Genomic DNA, 23,552 nt, shown 5'->3' on the forward strand with positions numbered 1-23,552 from the left:
AAGGCTTAATATTTTGAAAACAGATATGATTGAAGTAAATAAAAGCTCAATATTTGTTGATGTCTCAGAGCTGAGGGTGTCTGATCAGTAGTTCACATTTCCTTCGTCACCGAACAGAGTGTAGAGACTGTGCAGGTAGCCCTCTTGTTAAACTCTGTTATCACAATAGCTGAGAGCTATTGGCTGGCTTTGGTCCAGTGCAAACAAAGGTGAAATCTTTTTAGGTTTCCAATATTGTCAAGTCAGATTTGAGGATGCAGGTCCCTTCAGATGTGGGACAGACGCAGGGCTAGACGTAAGCAGACGAGAAGACAGGTGATTGGTTGGATACTTATGCGGGTTCAAGTATTTATACAGCTTGAGGAAACTAGGCTCCTTCTAATTATTTTGTGTGACAACTTGTAGAAGGACTTCACATGCTTCATACTCTACAAATCCAGCAGACTCTTTTCAACTTGGACTCTTAGATCTCCACTTACAAGTTGACTTGTGTTTTCTTGTGGACAGCTCTTCGAACTCACGCAACATGACGACAAAGCAAGACCTAGAAGCCATTGAGAACCAGATATCCACCATCCAAGTCAGTTCCCATGGAGAGACGGTCCTTGCCCACGGCGGGTTCAAAACAGTGGAGAAGGGCCGCAACTGGGGATGGCTTTTGTCTGGGTTCATCTCCTTAAACATCCTGCTCCTGGGAATCGCCATAGTGAGCGGAACCGTCTTCAACAAGATCCAGATCACCTCATCTCATCTTCTGATTTTCCTCATCTTGCTCGTCATTCTCACAACCGTATGGATGATTTACTACAAAATCCATACTTCGAGGGTGTACCGAGCAGTGCTCTACATAGACAGTCATGCTGGACCAGTTTGGCTGAGAGGTGAGTCTTCATTTGTATGATCATATCGAGTTCTGAAAGAGTTGGTGACAAATGGCTTTGAATTAAATAACACTAAATTAAAGTTTTCAGAAAGAAAATCTGTGTTGTTCTCACTATCTTGTTTATTCTATAGACGTCTAGTCTCAAGTGTTTATATTCTGCTTGTGTCTTCATCAGGTGGACTGGTTCTTTTTGGCATCTGCAGTGTAATCATGGACATTTTCAAGATTATTTATTACGTGGGTCGTATGCACTGCGAGTCGCCTGTGAAAATAGCCTTCCCTGTTGTGCAAGCTCTGTTTGTCATTGTACAGGTAGGTGAAAATTATAAAGAATGGTTTTAGGTTATTTGTTCTTGTATTTCTAGATCATTTAAATATACTCTCTTCCATATTCCAGACATACGTCCTCTGGGTTCATGCAAAAGACTGTGTGCAGATACAGCAAATCATCACACGGTGAGTTCTAGGTGGTCGATGACGTTATGCAGACTTTGGTTGTTATCTGGTTTTGCCAGTTTATTTCCTTGTCTTTTGCTAACTTGACCTCAGCGGTTAGTCAGGAAGAGACATTAATGGGAAAATCTGACAAATGTAGGCAAATGATCACACCCTTTCAGAACCGTAAAGGAAATGAGTTGTTTGTCACCACAACTAGCCCATTGACTGTAGAGCTGTATGACTTCTCAGTGTGAAGCAATGAGGATACATTTTTATGTTAGCTCAAGGAAATGTTTGCCAGACTGAAGGTTTGAAAGGATACCGGCATTGACTCTTGTATTGAGTGTACACTTTTATGAAACAGAACCGCTAGCATTACCGCATAGTAATATTTACTCTCTCATTGCAGTTGTGGTCTGATGTTGACGTTGTCTACCAACCTCGTGGTGTGGATGATGGCAGTGACAGAGGAGTCGCTCCATCAAACAGTAGCTCCAGCCGACCCTTCATACAACAGTTCCTCAAACGGTGGTTACAAAATCGATGTCACATCAGAAGGTGATTTAATCAGCAAATCATATTGCACACTTTTGAGACTTCCCTGTTGAAAAAAATCAGCATATGCTGGTTAGGTACGTTCTGAAGCATGGCAGCTGGTCCTAAGCAACTAGTTCCTGTCCAGGACCAGCTTAAACCAACTGCAATGCTTCAAAACTTCAAAGCTGTTTTTTTCAACAGGGTTGTGTACTTAGATTAAATTACATTGACAAATATTGAACATCCTGTACTGATTTGTTTAATTTGAAGATTAAGTTAAGCATTTAATTTACATTCTCTGTTGTCTTTCAGGCCGTGCTGGAGAGAGCGACTGCAAATGTAGCCATAACATGTGCGATGTTTTTGAGAAGGCCTACTACTATATGTACCCCTTCAACATCGAGTACAGCCTCTTCGCATCAGCAATGGCCTACGTCATGTGGAAAAACGTCGGCCGCCAGATGGACGAACACCATAGCCACAATCTGCGCTTTAGCCTGTGGGACGTTCTGATTGGTCCAGTTGCTGGCCTGATCGTTCTGGTGGCAGGCCTGGCTACGTTTGTGGTGTACGAAGTGGACGTGACCAAAGATGACCCAAAAAAGAAGGAGGACGCTCTGATAATGCATTACATCATGAACATAGTCGCCATCCTTCTGATGTCCATCACAACTCTGATCGGTTGTATAATCTTCCGGATGGATAAGAGGGAGCAGGTGTCCGGGAAGAACCCTACCAGGAGTCTGGATGTGGGACTGCTTGTGGGAGCGTCTCTGGGCCAGTTCCTCATCTGTTACTTCACCATAGTAGCTGTCCTGGCATCAGGGGTCCAGGGGCACATAAATGGGCTCAACCTGACCAATTCTATTCTGACTGTGATCCAGTTGTGCTTGCAAAATGCCTTCCTCATCAAGGGCCTCCATCGTGAGCCATTCAAAGAGACTGAGACATCCACTGTCTTCGCCAACGTCATGGCCGTACGAGAGAGAGACCCAGAAAGACGGAGCAGCTCCATCGTCCCAGCTCACACGCTACCCATCCCGTTGACATTGCTCCAGGGTCGACTCTCCTTGAAGAGGAGGATCCTTAAGGAGATCTGTGGCTTCCTGTTATTCTGCAATGTCATTGTAAGTACCTGACTCCATATTCTTTATTGAGTAAGAGGTAGAGTTGCAAAGAGGTGGAACATTTCCGGCAAATTTCCAGAATTTTTGGAAACGTCTGGAAAATTCTGATTTTTTTTCGAAACGTCTGGAAAATTTGGAATTTTTGGAACTTTTCTGCCAGTTTGCAACCCTATTAGAGGGCATAAACACAGGATACATTCTTGCATATATTGTTTTTAATGGTTTCATTAACATACCCACGCATCGGATCACATTATTATTATTTATTACTCATCACATAACAAAATTAGAAGAAGCTGGAAGTGGAGAAAGCACCTTGATTATTTATGATCGCTGTAATTTTGTAGTTAACAATTGACGATCCTGGCATTTAAAAATTGCTACAAATCCATTTTCTTTTGTTCAATTCTAAAGCATGTGTGTATGCCTCCAAGACTCCTGTGCCTTTAACACTTCATGGTCAGAAATCAGTTTTAAATCTAATTCTGTACATTGCATTTCTGTTTTGCAGCTTTGGATTATGCCAGCCTTTGGAGCCCGGCCTCAGTTTGACAACACCGTTGGTTCAGACATTTATGAATTCCAAACGTGGGCAGCGATTGTGAATATCGGAATGCCGTTTGGGATCTTCTACCGGATGCACTCAGTGGCTAGTCTGTTTGAGGTGTGCCTCGCCTCATAAATCAGCTGACCACTCAGGAACTGTACAAGCTTATGCACATATCTTTGTAAAATATATATATTTTTTATATTATATATTTGTTTAGCTGAAAGAGAAATTGTATTATTATTATGTGTATAAAGTATTGACTACGTTTGTATTGTATAATACAACAACTTGTATATGTGAGTGTGTGTGGAGATCTGAAAACCGTTTGAATATGTGAATGATGTCCCAATATCATCTGAAATATGGCCTAATCCTGTTACATGCATTCGACTGTTAGCAATGCAGTGAACTCCTCTGGAAGTATTACCAGAGATCTGCCTTTTCATTGGCACCTGTGAATTCCCAATTTCTGTTTATACTGGTCACTGTGTACCCAGATTAAAATGAGCAAACTGTACTCTGTTTTTTGTTCCTTATGGATAAATGAAGTCTGAACAGGAAGCGTGACACAATGACAAGTGTGCTTTTGTACTCTACATCCTTTCAATATATTTGGACAATTTTTGCACAAATGCACAAACATTAAAATACATATACAAACGCAAGGTCTTGATCTGTTCCACAAGCTCTCATAAATACTGCCACAAATGAAGAAAAACATTCTGTTTACAGTCATCGGCACTATAAACAATATGATGAACATAAGCAGAAATTCAGTAACCATAAGCTAATCTTTTAGCCATTTTGACAACATTGGATAGCTTCTTATTTTTCATATACGTGGACAGCATTTCTACTTTAAATATCAAGCAGTATTTACAGTATCTCATTAGCAAAACTGATATGCAGACAAAAATAGAGATATTGGTAGGCTATACCATCAAACAACTGCAAGATATAATACTTTGGAAACAACTTTTTTTACATTTTCACAATGTATATGAATACTGGTGAATTAATCTAAACCAGCTTTTGATTTGCTGTTCATTTTCCTTCCAGTTATTCTTGATACCTGACATAACTATAGTGAAATTTGGGAGTATGCATAAAAACACGTTCTTACAGATAACAAAAAAGAGGATTTAGCAAGATTGCCCTCTTGTGGTGATAATACAATCTAGAGGTCTTTGCCAATGCTTCTAATCTAACATCTTCCACATTTGTTACAAGGTTTTTCACAAGGTTTTCGATACTATAAATAGCATTCCTTCTTATAACAAGCACCTTGTTCCTATAAAAACCACAGTGAGAGAGTTTCACATGTCTGGGCTGCCTAAGCTGCTGACCACAGTATGCTTTTACTATCAGAGTGCATGGTTTATATTTAGACACTTTATCACTGTACACCAGCCAGAGCTAACAGACCGCCGATAGGCCGACCGGCAGCTATGGGCACTTCTTGTGGAGTCTCACAGTCTATGAACGGGATAAAGCAAAATGACAAGGCAAGATGAAGTCTGCGGGTTCTCAGGTTATAGCTCATTCTTACATCCTCTGGATCTCAAAGAGACGCACGTCGGTGTCGTACCAAATGGGCGGATCCACATTACTACAGTGAAAAAACAGAACAATGTTAAACTCAGAAACATATTTTATTTACCTGGCTGAACTGAAATAAACTTGACAAAAACATATATATATATTATTTTACCCCAAAATTAAAAGGAAAATACAGTGCCTCGCACACCAAAATTATTAATAGGTGCATAAATACTATACATTTAAAAAAAATGCATGAATCCCACAAAATACTCAAACTTTAAAATTTTATTATACCAATACTTTATTTTATTATATGACAAAAATAGATCAAGTATCCAACAACTCGTTAATAATGTCAAAGGCTCCACCTCCAATCAAGCAGCCAATATATTCTATATCAAAAATACAGAATTTTAAATTTCATAATAATGCAAGTTTGAGTAGTGTGCAGGATTTATGCATTTTTTCCCCAAAATCAAAAGAATAAATTACTTTACACTTTTTAAAAAACTGTATTTTTATTACTATTTCTGCTTATTTTAGCATTATTTGCGTGTGAAAAATAGAAAGAGCATCCTCTTTTCACAGTCCAATCAAATGCACATAAATTAGTGCTGGGCAACGATTAATCGCATCCAAAATAAAACATGTTGTGTACATAATATATGTGTGTGTACTGTGTTTATTTATTATGTATATATATATAAAGACACCCACATACAGTATATATTTAGAAAATGTTTGCACATGTATTTACATGTCAATATTTACAGTCATATAATTTATATTATATATAATATATAAACATATCCTATTTTTCTTAAATATGTACATGCATGTGTGTGTAAATAAATATACACAGCACACACACATATATTATGTACATAAAAACAATTAATCGTTGCCCAGCACTAACATAAATATATACATTATAAACTAAATATAATAGCCTCATAATAGTTTTACCCCCAACTTTTTTAAACAAATAAAATCAACAAAATTACAAAACGAATATTCTGTTTCAAAATAATATGTTGGATTTAAAAACATCTGTCATGTTTTCGGTTGAAATGATAAATGACGTAATTATGATTACATTCCACAAACTGCAATATCATACTAACCGCAGGTAAATGACTCCCCACATGTACGTGCGAAACCACATGGCGGTTCCTGCATTGGCCTGGTATTTCCTGATAAGAATGGGATGGGGCACAGGCAACAGACCCACTAGAGTGCCGTGCTGAAGAAACTTCAGGATCTCTGATTCATCCGTTAGACCCCTAATTTAAAAACATAATGCAATATTTGACAGCAGGAAATCAAACTACATGCAGCTATCAATAACAAACTCTTCTCTTACTTGTCAATGCAGATTTTTTCCACCTGTGGCACCAATACTTGCAACAAGCGCATGATGGTCTGCAGTGGGAGTTTGCTCTTCCAGGACAGGACCTGCAATATGAGTGCAGACAACAGGTGACGAGAGCTCTCGTGGGCTTTATTCATACTGGAAATGGTTAATTTCGGGTTGCTCTAAAGTTGTAATGAAACTAAAGCACTGACAGACATTATCTTCTATATTGTGACGTGCATACGAGTTTAATGGATTATCGACAAAGAAAAAAAGTCAGATAGGGACATTGTTGATTGGATTTGGAGGTGTGAGTGTTGCACTCAAAAAGAGAGGCAGAAGAAGGGTTTATGGAGGACTTAAAGGGATAGTTCACCCAAAAATGAAAATTTGATGTTTATCTGCTTACCCCGAGGTCATCCAAGATGTAGGTGACTTTGTTTCTTCAGTAGAACACAAACAAAGATTTTTAACTCAAACCTGTGCAGTCTGTCAGTCATATAATGGCAGTCAATGGTACTCATGGCTTTGAGAGAAAAAAAAACATACACAGACAAAACCAAATTAAACACTGCGGCTCGTGACGATACATTGAGGTCTAAAGACACGAATCGATTGGTCTGTGTAAGAAACTGAACAGTATTTATATAGTTTTTTACCTCTGATCCGCCTCCCGGTCCAACTGTCCTGAGCGCGTTCACACAACAGCCGGCGCATGACGCGTCTTCTTCTTCTTGCTTTATGGCGGATCGCAGACTTATAAGAGCATTACCGCCACCATCTCTCAAATGGACCATTGACACTCTATCTACAATCTCAATTAGGAGTGTCAATGGTCCATTTGAGAGATAGGTGGTGGTAATACACTTATAAGTCTGTGATCCGCCATAAAGCATGAAGAAGAAGACGCAAGCTGTTATGTGAACACGCTCAGGACAGTTGGACCGGGCGGTGGATCAGAGGTAAAAAAACTATATAAATACTGTTCAGTTTCTTGCACAGACTGATCATTTCATGTCTTTAGACCTCAATGTATCGTCACGAGTGGCAGGGTTTAATTTGGTTTTGTCTGTGTATGTTTTTTTTTCTCTCAAATCCATGAGTACCATTGACTGCCATTATATGACTGACAGACTGCAACGGTTTGAGTTAAAAATCTTTGTTTGTGTTCAACTGAAGAAACAAAGTCACCTACATCTTGGATGCCTTGGGGGTAAGCAGATAAACATCAAATTTTCATTTTTGGGTGAACTATCCCTTTAATGATTAGAGAAGTCCCTCATGTGATCGTTGCAGGGATGGAAATTAGCACCCGCCACCAGCCAAATGCGGGTGATTTTGTGTTGTGGCGGGTAAACTCGTTTCACCTACCGGCCACTGTGGCAGGTAAATAAAAATAGCATACTGTTTCACCCGGACGGCGGACACTTTTAGGGGAGGCACACCTTCAAAAAAAATGTGGCGTTACATCGCAGGCGTTAAGAGGTCTGCAGAGAATAGGGCCACAACGATTAGTCGACATTATCGACAATAAAAAATTGTCGACAAATATTTTAGTTGTCGAGTAGTCGTTTGATCTCACATGACCTAATGTTAGAGCCTGCAATACTGCGGTTTCACCAGTGTGGCAATGTAGCACTGTAGCGCAAGACTGTAGTTCAGCCCTCCTGGATGCATTCAAGAGAAGAAGACATACAGCGCTTCAGAGAAAATGCACCTGAACTTGAGCGGCGATTGGATGAACATGTTAATATATAGCGCGCTTTCGTCTCAGTAACTAAATAAACACAATAAAAACTGACAGCAGTGTGAAAACAGCATTTAAAAATACATCTGATTACAACGATGTGGATGTTTGCATGAGCTCTGCTTTTCAGTAATGTAACGTTACTCCAGTAATGTCCGGACTAAAGCAGCTCTCCAGTGTGGAGCTAGCTAATTATTAAATATTTTTATTAGTGGGAAATAAAATTGTTTCATTAAAGTGACAGTTTGGTTTACAGAGACCAAAGCTTGATCTAGCTAAGGACTGTTTTGATTATTCATAACCCTATAAGGTATTTTAAAATATTATGTTGTGAATAAAATAGTTTATCCAAAGCATCGTATCACTTACCTTTATTATGTTTCTTATCTATATGACTTACAAAAGAAGTTAGGCAGAATGTGCAAAATGTGTCATTCAGTTTCTTTTTCATGTAGCTAATTAAATGGTGAGAGAGTGTCTCTGTCTGTCATTTCATTTGTGTGCCAAATACATCTATTTGTATAATGAATTGGTGACACTTTACAATAAGGTATAATTTATTAACATTAGTTAATGTATTAATTAACATCAATGAACAATGCATTTATTACATTTAACTATTAATCTTTGTTAAAAACTTAAAAAACAGCGTTCGTAAATGCTGAAATTAACTAACTTTTAGATTAACAAGTGCTGTAGAAGTATTGTTCATTCTTAGTCCATGTTAACTAATGTTAAATGATGAACCTTATTGTAAAGTGTTGCCAATTAATTGTTTAATAATTGTAATTACATAATATACTTTTCTAAAGCTGAAGTGACCTTTATGTTAGAATATGTATAACTTAATATTTTAACTAATCACAAAAGCTGAATTATCAAAGTCTACTGGTCAATCAGTGGAATAATCGATGATTAGTCGATTAATCGTTCCAATAATCGTTAGATTATTCGATTATCAAAATAATCGTTTGTTGCAGCCCTAAGAGAAAACATCTCAGGAGGAGCCAGTGGACAAAGAGGCGAAGGTCAAAAAAGTTTTTTTTAAAGAACGATGGAGAAAAGCAGACAATGGGGAGTCCCGTGATTGGTTAGTTTACGAAAAGAGACAAGTCTGACAATGTTCTGCTCGGTATGTCGTCAACACGCTTCAGAAGATGCCAAAACTAATAGTTTCATTGTTGGGACTAAAAACCTAAAACTGGAAGCCATAAAAGACCACAAATCATCCGAGCAGGCGTAAATTGGACTGGGAGTGGGGAGGATGGGTGGAGGAATGTTAGTTTTTTGTTTAATCTGCCCTACTCATTTAATGAAATGTATATCAGTTCATGGTTTGTGTGTGTGTATAAGAGAGAAAGAGAAAATGTCAGTATTTCATTGAGACTTGAGATTAAATAAACTGCTTAAGTATTGTAGATCTTGTAGTATTAATTTTCACATGCAGTTACACATTGTCGGTTAAAAACAAGAAAGTGGCTGGTAAAAACATTGAGTGGCTGGTAGATTTTGAAATCCACCAGCCACAGTGGCCGGTGGACAAAAAAGTTAATTTCCATCCCTGGATCGTTGTATGATATTTTGATAAAAAAATTATAATAATTAAATAAAACGCATGAATCATTCACAAAATATCAATAATATGCATTTAGAAAATTGATGAAGTGAATTGTCTTTTCATGGTGACCTAGATTTTTCACAAATGTTATAGCCACGTTAGTTTTCTTAAATTATATTTATGGATTGGTTCAAACTTCAAATTTTGATCTAACATTAAACAAATATATTTATTTTCCCAAAGACAAAAACATTCATACAAAATAGACATAAACCTAAATGTTACTTAATGCTGATCAATATAAATTGTGGGCTTTTTACAACTTAATTTCACCTTAAACAAAAGCTAAATTAGTTATAAAATGAAAGTAGAATTTTCACCTAATATTAAATAAAAAAATTATAATTCTTAGACAGTTTTATATTTTTTACTTACTATATACAGTATTAAAAACAAGTTCAAAAGACTTTTTTTTATCGCCATCTGCTCAAAATAATCATCAGTTTTCTGTTTTTCTTTTTATATCAGAGAGAAAAAAATAAATACTACTCAACACAAATGCTAAAATTTATACTATAGGCCTAATCTACTGAGAGTCATTTTGATTCCTGATTCAAGGTGTGCAATTACATCATAAACTGTTAATAAAACAGGTTACATGCTCATTGCATGTTGTACTTGCCCAACCTATGTTATTAACCTGTTACAAATGCAAATAAGAACTTTAAGGGTTTATAAATGTAGAATGTGAAACTTCAAATCCCGAGCCAGAGTAATTCTTTAAAACATGGACTAAGATAAACGGACTATTTTACAGGACTAAGATGACCGAAAGAGGAAAATTCAGTCATTATTTACTCACCCTCATGTTGTTACAAACCTGTAAGCTGTTATTTTTTCCGTGGAAAACAAAGTGAGAAAATTTGACAAATCTTTATTTAGCCACACCTTTACTGTTTCATGGAACATAGAGAATCGGAATAACTTGAGGGAGAGTAAATAATGACCATTTGCATTTATGGTTATAAGTAAACAGATTCTCAGGGGTTAAAAATGAGCCTTGTAGGTCACTGATCAGAATGTGATGATGAAGGTCTTCTTACCCAGTCTGGATTAGGATTCCAGTGGCTGATGGCAGACGATGATGAGCTGGACAGACGTCTCCTTGCCATCTCTGCCTCAGTGTAGAAGACATCCTGGGAAGAAGCAACACCGTTACAACCTTCATTTGAAGAGCTAATCTTGAATGTAATTATGTGCCTGCTCCTCTAACCTCATTTTCTCTCCCTGAGATGGACTCTGTGTCGCTGGTTCCAGCCGCAGCGCTGTGTTCAGGGGTTTGCGGGGGATCTGTCAGTGGCACAGCTATCATAGTACCGTCTTCTGAAACCTGGGACTTCTCCGTCAGCTTATCGATGCCTGAAGAGAGTTAGCCTGTCTATCAAAGCAACTCTCACACAAAGTGCCACTGTCTCATAGATAAGAACTGGTTTTCACCTATACTAACATTTAGCATGCAGTACATGTAAACAAACCAATGAGCAAAGCTACCTGGCATGGCCACCAGACTGGTCTTCAGAGTGCCGGGCTCAGCGGGCACAGCTGGCCGTGAGCCCTCCATGGACACCGTCTCCTGTGAGCTGGTGCGAGAAATAGCGTCTGGAGATTTCCTCTTCCTCTGCAAGGCCTTCTGAATGGTACTGGGGTCGGAAGGCAGGTTGGCCAGCTGGTGGAAGACGTTACGCTTCCGAATGATGGCGTACACCAAATTACAGTTACCTGATCAAAACATTACCAGAGTTGGGGGTTAGGGGAGGAAACGAATGGAAATTTTGATCTCAGTGATCAAAAATGCCTGCCAAATTCGAGATACTGCAAAAACGTCTACTGAAAAATTAAACTAAATTTATTACGGCTGTCATGATTAAAGTTAAATGTGAAAATGAAGGTCATACAGAGCTGTTGCGCTACGGCGTCCCGAGTTCGAATCCCGGCTCGAGGACCTTTCCTGATCCCACCCCCCTCTCTCTCTCTCCCACTTTGCACATAAAGTCAAAAACCTCCAATAATTGTGAAAATGAAATAAAAAGTGTAGATTGAGGCATTTCCTCATGTTGTATTAGATTTCTTTTGTAGTGTTGAGCATTATAACCAATCACACACATTTCTGTTGAGTTTATAAATGCAATGGCCAATCAGAGGCATTTAGATTAGTCACCGCTGAAAAAGGAGTCTGTTTCAAAGATTAATTCAAATTATGAATTCTGCACTCTTGCAAAAAATTTCTCATCATAAACAATAAAGTACAGATACAATGTAATTAAGAGATTTATGTAGACAGCTTCAGTGATTATAACCAGAGTTTTGCAGGTTATAATTTCAAGATTATTTACTTTGTAATAAATGTCTTTGTAAATAAACATAAATGCCATGCCAGAGGCTCTGTTTCACCTTTGCAGTGTAATAATGGCTTTCGTAGATGTTGATAAAACTTAATTGGAAACAGTCTATATGCAGGGGTGTCAAACTCAGCTCCTGGAACTGAGTTTGACACGCTTGCTCTATAGTATTCTGACTGTATGAAGAAACTAGTTTCTAGTTTCATTTAAGTATTTGGCATAAAACACAACACAGTTACTAAGGTAATTAGATAATAAGGTAATTACAATAATTGCCCCTACGAAGGCAATAAATGCCATTGGAAAACAATTGCAGAGGTCAAATATTGTCCTTTAATGGAAAAGTGTATTTATGAGCCTGTTTGGAGTCATCTTTATGTACATTTACATTTACTCTTTTAGCAGACACTTTTATCCAAAGCAACTTGAAATTGGGGAATACATCAAGCGATTTATCGTAAAGAGGCAAATAGACACAGGAAGTGCTCGTAATACCAAGTTTCAAGCATTGTTCAATTAAGTATCGAGGGAAAGATTAAAAAAAGGAGAAAACAGTGACAAAAGTATGTAACTTTTAGCAGCCTGTACATGTACATTAATAATTTGCAAAAGTACCACATGGACTTCTAAAAACAGATTTGGCAGAAAAGCAAGAGAATGTCTAAAACTCTCCTTCAAAATGAGAATTTATCTGGCAAAGATGAACGAGAGTGTCGATCTTACCATCGAACTGGTACTGAATGATGTTATTGAAGGCCTCCAGCAGGAAGAAGACCAGATGGTGGTTCTGAGGTGCAGAAAACAGGAACCAGTTGGTGGAGAACGCCTCCAGGAGATGAAGGAGCTTGTTGGCCGCAACCATGGAAAGACTCTTCAGGTAGGGAGACACTAAACAAGGACAAGGTATTATGTGACAAAGAACACAGCGCTTGACTGTCAGGCACCAAACTACACAGATGAAACGTTTTTTACAGCAAGCATTCATTCGACATTAATCTGACCATTCCATTTCAAATAAAGCCCTTTTTGATCTCAAGAAACCGACTGGACTTGTCCTCTTTGATGAAAATGACCTCACCCTAAATGGAACAATGGTCACCTCCAGTTTTTTTTTTTCTGGCGTAACAACAGATTACAATCTGAATCCAAGTAAAGCCCTGTGCAAACCCAGACACTCTTAATACTCACCATTCACCACAATAGTGAGCAGGCAGTCATAGAGAGGCTGTAAACGCTGATGGCCGCTGGTTATTATCTTGTGGAAAACCTTCAGACACAACCCGTTTTTAGAGGTTTAAAACAACTTATATGTTTCTATGGTCAAATCAGACACTTTAATGTGAATTGTAAAACTCAAGAAGACATGCGCCTCACCACGACGAGCAGGTCGGCGTGTGTGCCCGTGAACACAGGGATGTCTATAGGGACATGAAGCGAGTACGGCTTGTTCAGACGCACACCGAAGTTCCTCTCTCCACTCAGCAGCAGCAGAATGAAGACGCCGATGTGCATGAGACCGACGCGTGCTGAAGTTCAATAAACAAAACAACATCATCAAGAGCTCATTACAGAAGCCATTTACTTAGACGGTAAAAAGGTATAGTACAGTAACAAAAACAGGCTGCTTCTAGGTTCAGTGAGACTGAAAAATGTTCATAAAAACTAAATCATTCATTTTTGATGTAAGAAACCTTTATAGGTGGACTTCAGGGGGAATAAATAATAAAGTGTCCCCCTTAAAGGTATAGTTCACTCAAAAATGAAAGCCCATATTTGATGTGCTCTATGAATGTGTGTTGACCAATGCCTAAAAATCTGTATAAAGCAATCATGTCTCTTCAAAAGACTTGGAGTAAATTGTTGTGGTTTTGGTTGTGTAGACCTTAAATGAATAGGCCAAAAGAAGGAGGGAAGGACTGTTCTCTGAAAATGCATGTAAGTCTTAAGGATTTGGAAAGACATGAGGGTGACTAAATGACTGAATTAAAATTTTTGGGTGAACTATTGAACTTTGTCTTTAAAATGTTCCATTCGGCACACTAACATTGGTCGGCTCGGGCATCATTCAGGTAATACAGGATAGGCACTAATATGTCCAACACATCGCTGCTCTTCAGCACAAAGAACAGGAATTTCTGCAACAGAAAATACAGGAAATATGTGTGAATTTTCACCGTCATTATTTGGAAACTGCATTGAAGCGCCTAATCTCTTACTTTGTTGAAGTCACAGAGTTTCCAGAAGAGGACCAGCAGTTCCTGGTGAAACTGGATCTTCTTGGTTGAGTTGGGCAGGTATGTTTGAGAGAGTGGGTTGGTCAGCAGGCGCGCCAAACCTTTCAGCACAAAGTCGTAATCCTGCAGACACAAGGAAAACAGTTTAAACATCAAGAGAACAATGCAGTTTCTTCATATTTTCTGGACATATGCTAAGATGAAGGATCTCCGTACCTCCTCCCTGTGAATTCTGGACAGGTAATTCACAAACAGGTTATTTGGACCAACAGACTACGAATAAAAAGAAAAAGAGAAGGTATAGCTCACACAATTTCCATTAGATTATTATTATTCATTATGTCTATCCCGATACTTTGACTTTTATTGACATTCACTGTATGTAAGTGGATGTTGTGTATGGGGAGTGGTGTGCTTACATCCTGGTCTTCCATGCTGGAGGGGGAGGGTGGGCGGTACGGCTGTCCACCCTCGTGCTCCAGAGTCACTATGAGGATCTGCACGGCCTGCTCCACCAGCTGCTCACGGTAGTCAGAGAAGAGCAGGTGGTTGTAGGGGATCCCGTAGCCCACCGGGTCGTAGGCGCACACCACATTCAGCAGAGAGGTGAAGAGAGGCAGAGCGTGTCTGAAACAAGCAGAGACTTTCAATGTTTACAGCACTTTTATATTGCTGAAGACAATGTGAGTGGTGTTTGCCGATAGGGTTGGTATGGTGTTGCTAGCTATTGCTATGCATTTACAAGGGAGTTCTGCACGGTTGCCAGAACGATGTTAGTTTTATGCTAGTAAACTTTTGACCTCAACTGTATATCAACTAGCGGATTTTTTTTAGCATACATTTTTCAAAAAACAAGACCTGATATCTTAAGTCATTTTCCTTCTTAAGTAAACATACCCAGATTTAAGAATGCACTGGAAAAATACTAAGAATTTTCTTTTTTAGCGTGGCTGTGTTGGTTTGAAGTTAACATTAATAGTGTGTTCTGAGTGGTTTTAGCGTACTTCTACATTGCTGCTAGGATGTGCTGGCTGTTTGCTAGACGGTTTCCTCCAGGCCCAAATCAAAAGCACCCTCACTGAAGTTTACAAACTAGCGTTTAATACTCAGGATTAGAGGCTTAGCTTAGCAAACAGCAGTAGTAAGTCTCCGGGTGTTTAATTGGGGAGTGTTGTGTTTGTGCTCTCGTCTTTTGTGTGTCATACAGTGACTGACCTGTTTTCAGTGGAACAGAAAAAGGTGACCCAGGGGTTGAGAACAGTGTTATCAGATGTTGGCGGCAGGTACATGGCCTCTGAGAAACAGGTGAGCAGTAACCTCAACAGCTCAGTCCTTTAAACACACACACACACACACACAGAGGAGTGAAACATGCACCACTGGACGGTGAACACATATTAACTACTCATTTGATCTCTAAATAACTGATCTGAATCTCGAGTTTGGGTGGAAAAACAGCTGCTGGCTTTTAAACGTCTTGTGTGGTTACTGATTAAAAGCTCACCATAAACTCAAGTAAACACACATGTGGCTGTGGGAGCGAAGACTAGCTCACATCTCGCCGCTCTCACCTGTTTATATCGTGGATGTAGTTGAGAGGTGGGGACTGAGCGAAACCCACTCCAGCCTCCCAGATGTATTCACAGCTGTCCAGTGACTGCATGTCTTCAACCGAGTCCTGTACATAAGAAACAGAAACTCAACCCGAGACTGAATTTACTGTAACAGCATGAGACTACTTAACGAAGAACATTTAATTACAAAACTGACATATTGTAAATTCTTAATAAAGCTGTTAGCCGGTTACCGTTTGAGGTTGAGTAACACTAATACATTTTTTTATTGACTTCAATTCAATTAAAAAACTTTATTTGGGGGGGGGGGGGGGGGGGGGGGGGGGGGGGGTGATGAGACCAGAGCTGGATGATGATGATGTCATGACAACAGTCTCAAGCCCTTTACTGAACACTCAAAAATATGTAGGCCTAAATTGCGTATTCATTTGAATTACACAGATTTATCATAAACTATTGAACTTAATGTGATGCATATTTGTCAGTCATAAATTAAAAATGTAAGAAATAAATATCTACACCCCCCCCCCAAAAAAAAAACAGCATCGTTTTTTTATTAACTATTTGTATCAATTAGTTTGTATTTAAATAATCATATTTTAAAAACTCATTTATTCAAATTGATTTTAGAGCACAAATCTGCTCTAAACAACTAAATTTATTCAGTTAAAATGTATGGGCATTGTTAAAATATGGCTAGCTGTGGAACAAGCAATATATTTAAACAAATTTGATTTATTGACATTAAATACATAAATGTTACTGGTTAGCTAAACCACATTATTCACTTTGTTCTCTAAATAACTCTTTTTACCTCTCTGCTCCCCCTTTTCTCAACTTCTGTCTATATGACACATGACCATTTTCTTGACATAGCCTAATCCATGCTCATCATATGATTGCGAGACCTCTTGTTGTTAATTATTTGTAGTTCCTTGTTGTCAACACTTGTTTGTATGAATGTTCCCTCTGATTGTTTGGTGTATTTTGTTTGCTAATTGCTTGTATTATTTTGTAAAGGTTCTTGAAAGGCGCTATAAAAATAAAACATTAGTATTAATATTTTAACATTTAGCAGATGCTTTTATCCAAAGCGACTTACAAATAATATATATACATTTTTTTAGAAAAAAAAAAAATATATATATATATATATATATTAGTGCTTGAGCCTTAAAAAGTGGATATTTATGGAATTTAAAATGTGCATTTAAAAAAACATTGATAAAATGTATAAATGTTCCTTTTTAAAGCCATGCCTTAGCAATACCATCAAGGTTTCACTCTTTAAAAATGTAACTTGTACAGACGTTGGACTAGAAAATTTAATGTCTCCTTCAGTTACTATCCATTTTGAGAGACAGAATGAACTCACAGGTCTTCCTTTCTTGTGGCTCTGAACAGTGAATTCTGGACAGAAGAGCAAGTCAGCCACAGCCAATAAGAGAGATTCTGCCAGCGGACGGGCGCCTTCATCTTCATCCTCCATATCATCCATCTATGCAGAGACAAGCGTAAACAAAATGTATGCTTCATTTGGATATAATGATTATTTGATGATAATATTTAAAATCTGACCATGTAGAAAGAGTTGCAATTGATTTTTAGGAATTTAGATTTCACTAAATTCAAATAACCATCCACAACTAGGACATAACTCCTGATGAAAATGAAAAAATGTGCTTGTGTGACTATATCACCTTTGCTTAGGGAAATTCATTTGAGTGTGTTTCATAATCCTACACTGCTATTTTTGAATGCACTTAAACACAACCTTGAAGTCACACTACTGAATATCAACCAGTTTTTGTCAATTCCAAACAAGAAGGTGAGTTGATAGCACTCAGTGGTTCTCCTCACCCCTGCTCTGCCAGCGCCAGGGACGGTGGACCAGAAGAAGCCTCTCCAGTCCTGGTCCTCAAAGATGTAGGGCAGGATTCGAGAGAGCATCCGAGCGCAGTTCAGCACGATCTGCTTCTCCTTCTCTGTGGGGCAGCCGGACTCGGCTCCCTGAACCAACTTCTCCACCGCCTGTGGGAATACACAGATACACTCAAGACAAAACATACAGAAGACAGTATGAACATAAACACCAACACATCCACATACAGACAGGTCCATACATGTACCTCCCCCCCTTTTTCAAGCGACCATAAGTAATTGGACAGTTGACTCAAAAGCTGTTTCATGGACAGGTGTGGGCTATTCCTTCGTTATTTCTACAACAATTACACAGGTAAAAGGTCTGGAGTTGATTCTAAGTGTGCCATTTGCATTTGGAAGCTGTTGCTCTGAACCCACAGCATGCGGTCAAACGATCTCTCCATGCAAGTGAAACAAATGATTGTTAGGCTTCAAAGACAAAAGAAATCTATCAGAGAGATAGCAGGAAAATTAGAGAACATTCTGAGAACAAAAGAACACACAAGTGAGCTCAGCAACATAAAAAGGATTGGACATTCACGGAGGACAACAGTGATGGATGATCAGAGGATCCTCTCCATGGTAAAGAAACACGCTTTCACAACATACAGCCAAGAGAAGAACACTCTCCAGGAGGTAGACGTGTCACTGTCAAAGTCTACAATCAAGAGAAGACGTCACCAGAGCAAATACAGAGGGTTCACCACAAGGTGCAAACAAGGCCAGATTAGACTTTGCCAAAAAAACATCTCAAAAAGCCTGACCACTTCTGGAAAAGCATTCTTTGGACGGCTGAAATTAAGATCAACCTGTACCCGAATAACGGGATGAAAAAAGTATGGAGAAGGCTTGGAACAGCTCACGATCCAAAGCATCATCTGTGAAACAAGAAGCTGTATGGCGGCATGAGCATGCATGGCTTCCAGTGGAACTGCGTTACTGGTGTTTATTGATAACGTGACAGAAGACAGAAGCAGCCGGATGAATTCTGAAGTGTATAAGGATATACTCTCTGCCCAGATTCAGTCAAACGGAGAAAAGTTAATTGGGCGGCGCTAGTACAAATGTATGATGACCCAAAACATACAGCAAAAGCAACCCAGGATTTTTTGAAGGTAAAAAAGTGGAATATTCTTTGATGGCCAAGTCAATCTCCTGATCTCAACCCGACTGAGCATGCTTTTCACTCGCTGAAGACGAAACTGAAGGCAGAAGGACCCACAAACAAACAACAACTGAAGTCAGCTGCAGTAAAGGCCTGGCAAAGCATCACAAAGGAGGAAACCCAATCTCTGGTGATGTCCATGAGATCTAGACATAAGGCAGTCATTGCCTGCAAAGGATTCTCAACAAAATATTAAAAAGGAACATTTTATGATTATAATTATTTGTCCAATTACATTTGAGCCCCTGGAAATAGGGGGACTGTGTATAAAAATGGTTGTAATTCCTAAGCACTTTATGTTATATTTTTGTTCAACCCCTTGAATTAAAGCTTAAAGTCTGTACTTCAATTTCATCTTGATTGTTTCATTTTTAATTCTGTTCTGGTGGCATACAGAGCCTAAATTATTAAAATTGTGTTAGTGTCCAAATAAATATGGACCTGACTGTACATACAATGATGCTAAAACATGTAGTTTCACAGTCAAACTAAAAAATATATCAAAATGTGCATATACTGTACCCATACATACATATTATAATAGATATACATATGCTCACATCCAATAAAAATAACAATGTATTAGACATTGTCACGTGTCGGTTTCCTTTCAGCTCTGTTTTGACCATATTTGGTGTTTCCTGTAATTAGTTCATTATTAGTCTATCATCGTTAAGTATTCTCACCTGTGTTCTTCTCGTTGGCTCATTAGTCTGTCTTTATAAGCCTTTAGTTTCTTGAGTTTCATTAAAGTAACCTTTGTTGGAAACGTTTGCGATTCCTCATTAAAGTTCCTTTTCATCATATTTCTGGATCCTGTGTTCCCTGGTGCACGTTACCGTTACAGACATACATTAGACATATAATTGCAGAAGTGCAATTAAAAAAAGAGACCCTATGACCACCCTATATTCATTAGAATAAAGGTCTGAAAATACAATCAAATGAACATTTCTTGTAGTTTACCGAAACTTCAGAGAAAAATATATGACAGATATTACATTTATTTCTAAAAAGTCTAATCTGATGAATCTGTTAAGGTCATCATATTAACTATGAATATGATCCACTCTGTTTGACAAACACGATGTGTGATCTATCTCAACCTTGCTCAACAAGCTCATTTATTTAATCACTAATACATATTACAATTTAAAGTAACGGTTTTATATTAAATATATTTTAGAATGTAATTTATTCCTGTGATGCAAAGCTGCATTTTCAGCATCATTACTTCAGCGTCACATGATCCTTCAGAAATCATTCAAATATGACGCTTTGCTGCTAAAGAAACATTTCTGATTATTATCAGTGTTAAAAACAGTCATGCTGCTTAATATTTTAATAGAAAATGTAATACTTTTTTAAGGATTAAAAAATAAATGACATTCCCTTTGATGTACTTTTGTTATTCAGACATTCAGATAAGTGTGAAATACATTTGGGGCCATTGTGAAACTAAACAGAGTACATGTGCATACAAGTTAAATCATTTTAAAATATTGCTACACAATATAATCTCTTTACTTATGGTCTGATGTCATGCTTTTATTCCTTCAGTACACGGTAAAGCAACACTTCTCTCGTTCTCTCTTTTGTAAACTCCTCAGGCAGGATGCGCACTTGAAGACTACGAAGATTTCTAATCATGTTTTCTTTCTGATGGGCAGCCTCAAACAGGAAGCCCAGGGACTGAGACAGGAAGGGGAAAGCGCCAGCTGTTTTCCTGTCCCACCAACAACTTTAAACTCACACAATCACTGCCTATTATTAATGAGGCACTTTCTCTAATGACTGAATCAATGTTAATGCTACACATATGTAACAGGTGTCATATTTCAGCACAGAGAGCCGTACTGAAGGCTACCTTGTAACACAGTGTTGCCAGATTGGAGGGGGATTCCTCCCGGACAGCTCGGATCTCAGCGGCGGGCAGCAGGGCAAACACATCCTGCACGGTGGTAGCAGTATCAGCCCAAAACTGATCCCAGAAAGCATCATCTGTGGCTTCCACGGGCTAGGGGTGGGTGAGGAGGATACGCTTTTAATGCATATGTAAATCCTTTTAACACACACACACACCAGACTGACACACACACCAAAGGCTGGGCTGATCCAAACAATGAATTCATAAATCGCATCAATATTTAATTAACAGTTATAAATAACAATGCAACCACGTTAACCCCCGCAGAGAACAAGAAACAGTTGATCTTTACATATTTCCAGTTAAAATCCTGTTTAATCATGTCAGAAAGTGACAGCAGCATCCTGTGGTGTGACATATTATCCTCTAAAACGGCTGTGACCCTGGACCACAAAACCAGTCTTAAGTGTCAATTTTTCAAAATTCCATCTGAAAGCTGAATAAATAATCTTTCCATTGATGTATGGTTTGTTAGGATCGGACAATATTTGGCCGAGATACAGCTATTTGAAAATCTAGAATCTGAGGGTGCAAAAAAATCGAAATATTGAGAAAATCACCTTTAAAGTTGTTCAAATTAAATTCTTAGCAATGCATATTACTGATCAAAAATGAGGTTTTGATATATTTACGGTAAGAAATTTACAAAATATCTTCATGGAACATGATGTTTACTTAATATCCTAAAGATTTTTGGCATACAAGAAAAATTGATAATTTTGAGCCATGCAATGTATTTTTGGCTATTGCTACAAATATACCCCAGCGACTTAAGACTAGTTTTGTGGTCCAGGGTCACATTTTACTGATTTTAATATAGTTATTATACATGCAGTTTTGTGAGCTCATACTACATAGAATATTTTGTAAATAATATATTCCATTTTATTTCTCAACTACCACTAAACACTTATTATTAAAATATTTTTGGATGACTTGACAATAAAAATAAAATAAAATAAAGACCACGTCAGGAGGGGCGGGAGCTAACATGCGTCATCGTTTCATTTTATGATTTCTATGTATAAAAAACTTTAAAAAAAACAAGCAAGCAATCAAACAAGCAAAACACCTAATGGTGTAAAACAAGATATACAGCTTTAGTTTTAATTTATTTAGAGAGGTTTATACTTAAAACAACTGAAAGGAAATATACATAAAATACAGTTATATGAAAGATATGTATGTTCTCGCATGCAATTTAGCTCTATTTAAATTAATCTTAGCGGATACTGCAATTTCACTTAATTCAAGAAATAAAATAAATAACATTATCATAAATTATTACGATAGCATTTAAAAAAAATCATGCAACATAACCATGAATGGTTATATTTCCATCTGCAGATAAACACCTGTTTTATTATGCATGATTATTCTGATTTAACCACCCAGCCATACGCAGTATATGAAGACTAGATGATGTGAGATGTGAGGTGTCCATCTGGAAACACAGGCGCTCCTCGAATAACACTGAAGACACAAACCTGTGTTTTTGTGGTCAGCTGTATCACCGCCTTCCTGAAATTCAGCTTCGAGTCCGTATTTCCCATTTTTCCTGATATGATGGTTTATTGATGAGGCTCTGCTCTAATCCCAGTCACCTCCTCCTCTGCGTGTGTCATCTGCGGAGGCGGCAGTGCTGCGCTAAAGACACTAACTTCCGGGATGAGGATCTAACAGACCTACTATGGGCAGGGATTCCTCATGAATATTAATTTGGTGGTGTGACGTCAGGCAAGTAGGCGTAACTGATTGGTTAAACGGCTCTGAGCGACAGCTGACTCGTGAATATTACCAAGTCTCTTGTTTTAGAGTATTTGATATTACTTAGGTTTCGTAACTAGGTTACCAAGCAACGTCAGTCGGCTCAAATTAATATTCATAAGCCAGGCCTGTGCCAAAGTTACCATAGTAGGATTCATAAATTCCAAACGCAGTTGCTAGGAAAACACTGACCCCATGAATCTTTTCACAACCCATACTCCAAATCCATAACTTAATTGAAGTAATAGCATTTCCGTTTTAATAAAATCTAAGTGACATAAAGCATTGGACATGGAATAAAAAAGTAAAACTCGGATATGAAGCAGATTCTGGAAAAATCTCGCATTCTCATGAAAACCAACGCATTTTTACATTTTAATAATCAAATGTTTAGTCATCCAGCGTTAAAATGAAACGTCAGATGTCATATATGTGACCCTGGGGCACAAAACCAGTCTTAAGTCGCTGGGGTATATTTATAGCAATAGCCAACAATACATTTTATGGATCAAAATGATCAATTTGTCTTTTATGCCAAAAATCATTAGGATATTAAGTAAAGATCGTGTTCCATGAAGATATTTTGTACATTTCCTACTGTAAACAGCAAAACTTCATTTTCGATTAGTAATATGCATTGTTAAGAACTTCATTTGAACAACTTTAAAGGTGATTTTCTCAATATTTTGATGTTTTTGCACCCTCAGATTCCAGATTTTCAAAGAGTTGAATCAATCTTGCCCTCGAAATAAATAAATAAAATAAGTAAATAAATAAGACAGTGCAATAGTAACCTATCTAGCTTCCCTTAGCAAATTGTTATGTTT

The 23,552-nt window shown here is 38.0% G+C and overlaps 2 protein-coding genes across 2 annotated transcripts; one reads left to right on the forward strand and one right to left on the reverse strand.

Annotated features, from left to right (window-relative positions):
* Positions 1-526: 526 nt before the first annotated feature.
* Positions 527-3,667, forward strand: LOC306861059 (proton channel OTOP2-like; the record flags this gene model as incomplete). The annotated part of the gene is made up of 6 exons (XM_079403128.1): positions 527-881; positions 1,059-1,195; positions 1,281-1,339; positions 1,731-1,879; positions 2,171-2,985; positions 3,497-3,667. 6 exons carry the CDS (start codon positions 527-529, stop codon positions 3,665-3,667), a joined length of 1,686 nt encoding a protein of 561 aa, XP_079259254.1.
* A 455-nt stretch (positions 3,668-4,122) lies between these two features.
* On the reverse strand, positions 4,123-22,607 carry LOC306869137 (protein HID1-like). The gene is made up of 19 exons (XM_079415760.1): positions 22,446-22,607; positions 20,899-21,048; positions 17,804-17,974; positions 17,319-17,441; positions 15,941-16,047; positions 15,585-15,701; positions 14,789-14,996; positions 14,586-14,642; positions 14,352-14,492; positions 14,180-14,270; positions 13,510-13,661; positions 13,324-13,402; positions 12,859-13,023; positions 11,288-11,515; positions 11,010-11,155; positions 10,840-10,932; positions 6,441-6,532; positions 6,202-6,360; positions 4,123-5,144 (listed from the first exon to the last, which is right to left on the reverse strand). The coding sequence occupies exons 1-19, from the start codon at positions 22,509-22,511 to the stop codon at positions 5,081-5,083; spliced, it is 2,409 nt and encodes an 802-aa protein (XP_079271886.1). The 5' UTR covers positions 22,512-22,607; the 3' UTR covers positions 4,123-5,080.
* Positions 22,608-23,552: the final 945 nt, after the last annotated feature.

This window comes from Barbus barbus, assembly GCF_936440315.1.
Source record: "Barbus barbus genome assembly, chromosome: 4".
NCBI classification, from domain to species: Eukaryota; Metazoa; Chordata; class Actinopteri; order Cypriniformes; family Cyprinidae; genus Barbus; species Barbus barbus.

What these genes read in the sequence shown, in the direction of transcription:
- LOC306869137 (XM_079415760.1), bottom strand. Translation starts at nt 22,511, where the DNA reads ATGGGAAATACGGACTCGAAGCTGAATTTCAGGAAGGCGGTGATACAG. An exon ending in AACTCTGTGACTTCAACAAA is followed by an intron (nt 14,271 to 14,351) that starts GTAAGAGATTAG and finishes TTTCTGTTGCAG; the next exon opens with AAATTCCTGTTCTTTGTGCT. An exon ending in TCTCAGGGAGAGAAAATGAG is followed by an intron (nt 10,933 to 11,009) that starts GTTAGAGGAGCA and finishes GCTTCTTCCCAG; the next exon opens with GATGTCTTCTACACTGAGGC.